Here is an 8385-nt window from a genome sequence, read left to right on the forward strand (position 1 = left end):
CAGTTAGCTACTTGTTATCCGACCGTATTGGTCCGATCTTTTCTCGTGTTTTAGTTTGATACATTTGGTAGAATCCTTTGGGGGTTTGTCTTCGCCTCCCTTGCTATCCTTTCCTCATTATTCCTCTCAGCTTTCCTTATCTCGGTTTTAACCCTACTCGCCAATACCTTATAATAATCCCGGAGGGAAATTTCACCACGATTTATCCTTCTACCTATAGCCTTCCTTTTGCCAATGATGTTCTTTAAATAATTATTAATCCATTTAGGGTCATTGTTGTCTGATCTGAGTTTTTTATATGGTATGTTCTGCCTTTGTGCACTAACTAACTCGTTATTTAAATTGTTGTGGAACTCGGCAATCTCAGATCTCGTTATCAGGTCGGTCTCGACCGTCGGGTCTCCTGGTATGGCGAGGTCGCCCTCTGTGGGTGCATTGAGTGAGGTCACCTCATGTGAGGTCATGTAGCTCACCCCCAAGCATGACACCCCCTACCTCAGCTGCCTCTTCAAACTGTCAAAGTTTGCCCTTCTGAAATCTGGGACTTTAGTGGAATTTTCCTTACGTCTGCCCTGAAAATCTAACTGGAATCTAATTTCTTTGTGATCACTGTTTGCAAGCTCGTTCCCTACCTCGACATTGCTAATGAGGTTTTCTCTGTTCGACAGAACTAAATCGAGTATATTATTACCCCGGTTGGGTTCGGTTATATGTTGACTTAGGAAACAGTCCTGGATCGTTTCGAGAAAATCCTCCGATTCCGAGTTACCCGTACGGTCGGTCCAATCTATTTGGCCAAGGTTAAAGTCGCCCACTATACAGACTTTGTTGTGCATGGAAGCCCTGCGCATTTCATCCCAGATATGTCGCTCATTAACTCTATCAAGATTGGGAGGTCTATATATTACTCGTGTGATTATTTTTCCTTACCGTCGATTAATTCTATCCAAATTGTTTCTGTAGTCCGCTCAGTTTTCATTTCCTTATTTATTTCACACTTCGTCCAAATGATTAACTTTGATGCAAACTACCCCAATAGAGCCACTCACCCCCCCCACAACAGCCACTGCCCCACCACCACCGCTCCACCACTGCAAATGCGCCACCACCACAGACCACTGACCCCCTTCAAAGCCACTGCCCCACCACCACCACTCACTGCTTCGCAACCCCACCATAGCCACACCACAGCCACTGACCTACCACCACCACTGCCGCCACACCACCACTGCCCCACCACAGCCACTGACCCACCACAACACCACTGTCCTAGCCCCGCTGCCCCTGCTGCTTCTACTGCCGCAACTGCCCCACCACCACAAAGACCACTGACCCCACCACCACTGCACTGCTTACCACCCCACTGTCTCACCATCACTGCGGCTGCGCCTGGCGAGCCAGCCACTGACCAGCCTGCCCCACCAGCCACGCCACTGCCGCCTACAGCCCTTCCACAATCATGGTACCCCACCACCACGCCCCCACCAACGCCATGTCGCCACCCCACGCACCATCACAGCCTCCTGCACCGCCTATTTACCGTCGCCGCACCACCGCTTAACAGATCGCCTTTACCACCACCGCCTCCTGCCATCACGTCCCCACCACCTGCCCCACCACCACCACTGTCACTTACCCACCACAACCACAGCACCACTGTATCGCTGCCACTGTCCGCCACCAGCCGCTGCCCCACCCAACCGCCGCCAGCCACCACCGCCGCTATATCACTTTACCACCACCAGTGTCCGCCACTCGCACCACCACACCTTTTCACCGCGCCACAACCACAGCCCCACGACAGCCACTGACCCCCCACCACAGCCACTGCTCCGCCACTACCCCATCGCCGCCACACCATCACCACCGCTGCGCCCACCACTGCCACTGACCTACCACCACCACTGACTCACCACAGCCAATGCTTCACCACCACCACTGCCCCACCACAGCCACTGCAACACCACCACCACTGCCCCACCACCACCACTACCCACTGCCCCACCACCACCACCACACTACTGCCACACCACTTACACGCCACCGCGCCACCACCACAGCCACTGACCCCCCCTACAGCCACTGACCCACCACCACCGCTCCACCACTGCAAATGCGCCACCACCACAGACCCACCACAGCCACTGCCACACCACCACCACTGCTCCGCCACTGACCCACCACAACCACTGCCCCACCACTGCTCCGCTACCACTGCTCCGCCACCACCGCCGTCACACCACTGCCCCACCGCCGCCACACCACTGCAACTGTTCCACCACCACCAGTCACTGCTCCGCAACCCCACCACAGCCACACCACAGCCACTGTCCTACCTATAACCACCACTGCCGCCACACAACCAATGCCCCACCACAGCCACTGCCCCACTACACCACCGCCGCTCCACCACCGCCGCTCCACCACAGCCACTGCCCCACCACCGTCCCATCACCACAGCTGCTCCGCCACTGCCCCAGCACCACCACATACCCACCACCACTACCCCACCATCACCACACCACTACCACTGCCACACCACCACCACTGCTCCGCCACTGACCGACCACAACCAATGTCCCCACCACTGCTCAGCTACCACTGTCCCGCCGCCACACCATTGCCCCAACACAGCCAATGACCCCCCACCACCACCACTGCTCCGCCACTGCCCCACCAACCACCACCACCACTGGTCTGCCTCTGACCCACCACCACCACTGCTCCGCCACTGCCCCGCCGCCACACCACTGCCGCCCCACCACCTCCACCACTGCCCCACCACCACCACACTACTGCGACAGACCCACCACCACCACAAAATCACCACCGCCGCACCACTGCCGCCACACCACTGCCAACACCGCCGCAGCAACACCATCACCACCGCTGTCCCACCACCGCCACTGACCCACCACCACCACTGACTCACCAGAGCCAATGCTTCACCACCACCACTGCCCCACCACAGCAACACCACCACCACTGCCCCACCACAGCCACTGCCCCACCACCACCACACTACTGCCACTGACCCACCACCACCACCACTGCCCCACCACAGCTACTGCAACACCATCACCATTGCAACCGCCCCACCACTGCAACCGCCCCACCAGCCACTGCCCGTCAAATCGCCACTGACCGCCGTCACATTTTCTGCCGCCATGCCGCTGTCACCACCACCACCACACCGCGCCGCGTGACCACCTCCACCGCTGTCACCACCACCTGCCCCACCACTCCGCCGCGTTACCACCGCTTCCACACCACCGCGCCACCACTGCGGCGCCACCACTGCAAAGCGCCGCCACAATGCTGCAACGCCACCGCCACTGCAGCCAACCCACCACGTCACTGCTGGCCACCAGCAGACCGCTTACCCCACGGCCGCCCTGCACTACTGCCGCCATGCCGCCTTGTGACCACCTCCTGCTGTCACCGCCACTCTTTCTTCCGCACTGCTGCCGCGCAGACCCACCGCACCCACTTCCACCACCGCGCCGCCGCAAGTGCCTGCAACACGCCACCTGCTGGCCCCACCACGGCCTGCTGCAGCACTACCACCACCACCAGCCGCCCCACCACAGCCGCCCCGCCACAGCCACTTCCTTACCGCCCGTGTCCATCACAATATCTCCGCAGCCACCACAGCCACCACAGACTGAGCCTACCACCACCTCTTGCCGCCACACCGCCCCACCACCAGCACCGCTGACCCACCACCCCCGCCACAGCCACCTTTACCACCACTGTCCACCACGGCACTGTCCACCACAACCACTGATCCACCACCACAACACCACTGTTACCCCCACCACCACTGTCACCACAGCTTCTGCAACGCCGCCACCACTACTGACCGCCCCACCGTCCACTGCCCCACCACAGCCGTGGCCACTCATCACATACCGCTCATTCGCGGCCCACCACAGCCGCTGGCCTGCCACCTCTCTCCGCCACACCACCACTGCTTCTCCCCAGCACCGCTGACCCACCCTGACCCCTGCCCCCACCACCGCTGTCGCACCACAACCACTGCCTCACCACAGCCACGCCACCGCTGACCCACCACCGCTGCAGCTGTCCTGACCACAGCCCCGCCAGGCCACTGACCGCCACACCGCCGCACCACTGCCCTCTTTTCCATAACCGCTTTACCACCACCATGCCGCCACCCCCACCACAGCCACTGCCTCACCACCCTAACCCACCACCATTAACCCGCCGCCGCACCACCACTGTGATCGTTGACTCACCAGCACTGCTTTCACCACCGCCCACCACCACCACTGATATCTGACACACCACGGCCTGCTCCGCCACTGACCCAACACCACCGCCCTTACCATGGCCACTGCTCGCCAATGACCCAACACCACCACTGTCCGCCACTTGCCTACGCCCACCACTGCTCCGCCGCACCCACCACAGCCACAGCCCACCAGTATCCCTATCACAATCCTCGCCACCACCACGCTGCCCTACCAGCCCCGCGACCCACTGCCACGCAGCTGCCCCACCACCCAAACCACTGACCCCCCCGCTGTCTCACCATCGCTGCAGCTGGGCAACAACAGCCCCACCAGGCCACTGCTTCACCACAGCCACACCACGCCCTGCTGCCACTGCTCCACGCAACTGCCTACCAGCTCACTGTCGCCACCCCCACGACAACCTCTCCACCACTAACCCACCGACGCCACCACTGCAATCACCGCTGCACAGTCGCACAGCTCCACCACCACCCCACCTGCGCGATCGCCGCTGCTTCCACCACCACTGCTGATCGCCACCTCACCGCCACCACGTCCCACCACCACTGCCCCACCACCACCCACCGCTCGGCCGCCACCCACACCACCTGGCCCACTGCTGTCGCTACCGCTCTGTCCCGCCACCTCCACCTTCCTTGCACCGCCGCCACTGTCACCACCGCCCCACCACAGCCACTTCTGCTCCGCGCCCACCACCACTAATGTCCCGCCACGCCCCGCCACCACCACTGCTGCCCCCACCTCCGCGCCTGACCATAGCCCCGTTGACCTCTGTTTACCAGCGGCGATATGCTCCGCCGCTGCCTCACCTTCCGCCACACCTTCACCACCGCTGCTTTGCCCTGACCTGCCTGCACTCTGACTCACAATGATGTCTTCACCTGCCACTGCCCCACCACTGCCCCACCACAGCCACTGCCTCCAGCCACCTTACCCATCACCGCAGCGTGCCTGCTCCACCACCACACCGCTATCACCACCGCCACACCTTGCGCCCAGCTCACCACCACCACCACTGTCCCCACCACCACACTGCGCCACCGCCCACACGCCATCGCGCCTCCACTGACCACTGGCTTCCGCCGCGCTCCTGCGCTTCAGTGCGCCACCACCACAGACCCACCACGTCGCTGCCACACCATCACCACTGTCGTCACTTACCCACAGCCACTGCCCCACCACTTCTTCGCTACTCCCCGCCACCACCACCGCTACACCACTGCGGCTGTTTTCACCACCACCAGTCACTTATCCTGCTACCACCAGCCACACCACAGCCGCATCCTGCCTGCAGCCCCGCCGCCGCACAGCTAATGCCCCGCCACGGCCACTGCCCACGCACCGCCCCAGCTCCACCACTTTGGCACCACCGCCTTCAGCATCACCACCTTGCTCCATCACGGTCACTACACCACCGCGCTCCTCCGCCGTCCATCACCACGGCTGCTCCGCCACTGCTTACCGCCACCACTACCACAGCACCACCCGCGCCGCCGCTGACCCACCACAACCACTGCACAGCACCACCACAGCCCCAAATCACTGCTTTGGCACCATCACGGCCCCCACTACACCGCCGCCGCTCCTTTCGCTGTCGCCGCCACCCCGCCACAGCTCGCCACTGCTTCCACCGCGCCACACCACAGCCCCGGCCACTAACCCCCACCACAGTGCTGTCGCCCTGCCTCACCGCCACCACACCATCACCACCGCCGCCCGCCACTGCCTGACCTGCCACCGACTCACGCAGTGTACCACTGCCCCACCACAGCCGCTGCACCGCCACCACTACCACCGCCACCACAGTCCACCAGCCACTGCCACACCGCCACTGCCTCACCACTGCCTACCCTGCTCACCACCACCACCTGGCTGCTAGCCCAACCACCACCACCACTGTCCCACCCCCACCACCCTGCACAACCTTGCACGCCAGCGCCACCACCTGACCACTTACCCACCACCACCGCTCCGCCACCGTGCCACCACAGACCCGCAGCCATTGCCACACCATCACCACTGCTCCGCCACTGACCCACAACCTGCCCCACCTGCTCGCAACCACTGTCCCGCCACCACCGCCGTCACACCACTTCTCACCGCCGCCACACCACCAGCTGTTCACCACCACCAGTCGCGCTCGCAGCCCCACCACTAGCCACACGGCCACTTATCCTGCCTGCAACCACCACTGCCACACAACCAATGCCCCACAGCCACTGCCCGCCACAATACTTTCTTACCGCCCAGCACCACCGCAACTTGCTTTACCACCTTTAGCGCAAATCGCCCTTCTTCTCCACCGCGCTCCACCGCCAGATCCATCTGGTGACTCTGCCGCGCCACCACCACCCGCCACCATCGCACACCACTGCCACCACCACCGCTATCCGCCACTGACCCCACCACCTGCTGTCCGCCGCTGACCCACCACAACCACTTTCTTTACCACTGTCCGCCACCACCGCGTCACCGCCGCCACACCACCTTTAACACGGTATGACCTACCACCACTTATCGCCGCTGCCCACCAGCCACCACCACCGCCATCGCCACTTTCTTTACCTCCACCGCCTTTACCACATGCCGCCTACCACCACCACACTACTGCCCACTGATCCACCACCGCCAACATCACCGCCGCACCACCGCCACACCACTCCCCTACCACCTACCGCCGCAGCAACACCACCACCGCTGACCCACCACCGCCACTGATCCACCACCGCCACTGGCTCACCACAGCGATGTTCGCCACCACTGCTCTCACCACGGCAGCGCCGCCACGGCATCGCCACCACCGCTGCCCCACCCACGGCGACACCGCCACCTCTGCCCCACCACGGCAGCACACCACCACTGCACGCCACATTTTCTGCAACGCCATCGCCACTGCAGCCGCCCCACCACAGCGTTGTGACCACCACCAGCCGTGTCCCACGGGTATCGTCACTACCGCCGCCGTCATTGTCACCACCGCCGCACCGCCGGCCCAGCCACCTCCACCGCATGGTCCCACCTCCACCAGCCCCCACCACGTTCTGCCTGTGACCCACCACGACTTCACGCCACCGCGCCGCCGCAATGCGCCTGCCTGCCCCTGCAGCCTACCACCACTCTTTCCACGGCTCTGCTGCTCCATCGTCACTGCAACCGCCCCGCCACAGTTGCTGTTGACCACCACCATAGCCATGGGAACGGCCATTGCCTTTCACCATCGCCATGCTGTTCCCACCACCATCACGCCTCCGCAACCGCCTCCTGGCTGTTCACCACACTCTGCCGCTGACCCACCACACCAGCTTCCGCACCTCGCGCCGCCGTGGATGTGCCACCACAGCAGCACCGCCTGCTGCAGCCGCCCACCGCGTGCGTTCTGTCGACCACGGTGGTGACTCCCATCACAGTGCTCATAGCTTCCCATTACTGTTTCGCCGCGTTCTGCGCGCCCGCTTTGGACCACAGCTTCGCGACCCTGCATGACACCGTGGTACCAGTAGTCCCGCCACGCCCGCTGCCCTGCGCGCCTGACCACCGCCTGCGGAGCCGCTGTTTCTTGCTCGCGCCGCTGCCGCCGCCGCGATTGCCTGCGCCGCCACAACGCCACTGCTGCGTTTGTTTGCCTCCTGCCGGGCGCATCTTGGCCGCTTTGCCGCCGCCGCGTGGGTGTTTTGTGGGTGGGGGATCACTGCATATGCATTGTTTCGCCATTGAGTTGCCACAGTTTATGTAGCGGTGTTTTTCACTGCCCGTACGGTGCTGCTTACCACCGCCGCTCTGCTGCCGGCCACCACACCACCGCGAGCACCACAGCACTGCTTTAAGGTGGCGCTTTCTTCAGGCTGCCTTAGCGCCTGGCCACATTTCCGCTGTGGCTCGCTGTTGCCCATTAGATCGATGTTGCAGTTACCATATAGTCCATTCTTTCACCTAGAATATCATTTGTTACGTACCCGTCACCGCTGTGTTTCGCATTACGGTTCCTTCACGGACTGCCTTTACCACCAGCGCCACTGGCTGCTTGCGCCACCACTCCTGCATCGCAGCCCACCATGCCACACCTGACCACTGACTGCCCGCCTTTACCACAGCCACTGACCCGCCAACA

The 8385-nt window shown here is 62.6% G+C and overlaps 1 protein-coding gene across 1 annotated transcript; it reads left to right on the plus strand.

The window, feature by feature from the left end:
• The first annotated feature begins 7024 nt into the window (after positions 1-7024).
• LOC121855027 (protein TRACHEARY ELEMENT DIFFERENTIATION-RELATED 7A-like) lies at positions 7025-7672 on the plus strand. Its single transcript, XM_042349859.1, has one exon. It carries the CDS (start codon positions 7025-7027, stop codon positions 7670-7672), a length of 648 nt encoding a protein of 215 aa, XP_042205793.1.
• Positions 7673-8385: the final 713 nt, after the last annotated feature.

Source organism: Homarus americanus, unplaced genomic scaffold, assembly GCF_018991925.1.
Source record: "Homarus americanus isolate GMGI-L3 unplaced genomic scaffold, GMGI_Hamer_2.0 scaffold47689, whole genome shotgun sequence".
Classification (NCBI taxonomy): Eukaryota; Metazoa; Arthropoda; class Malacostraca; order Decapoda; family Nephropidae; genus Homarus; species Homarus americanus.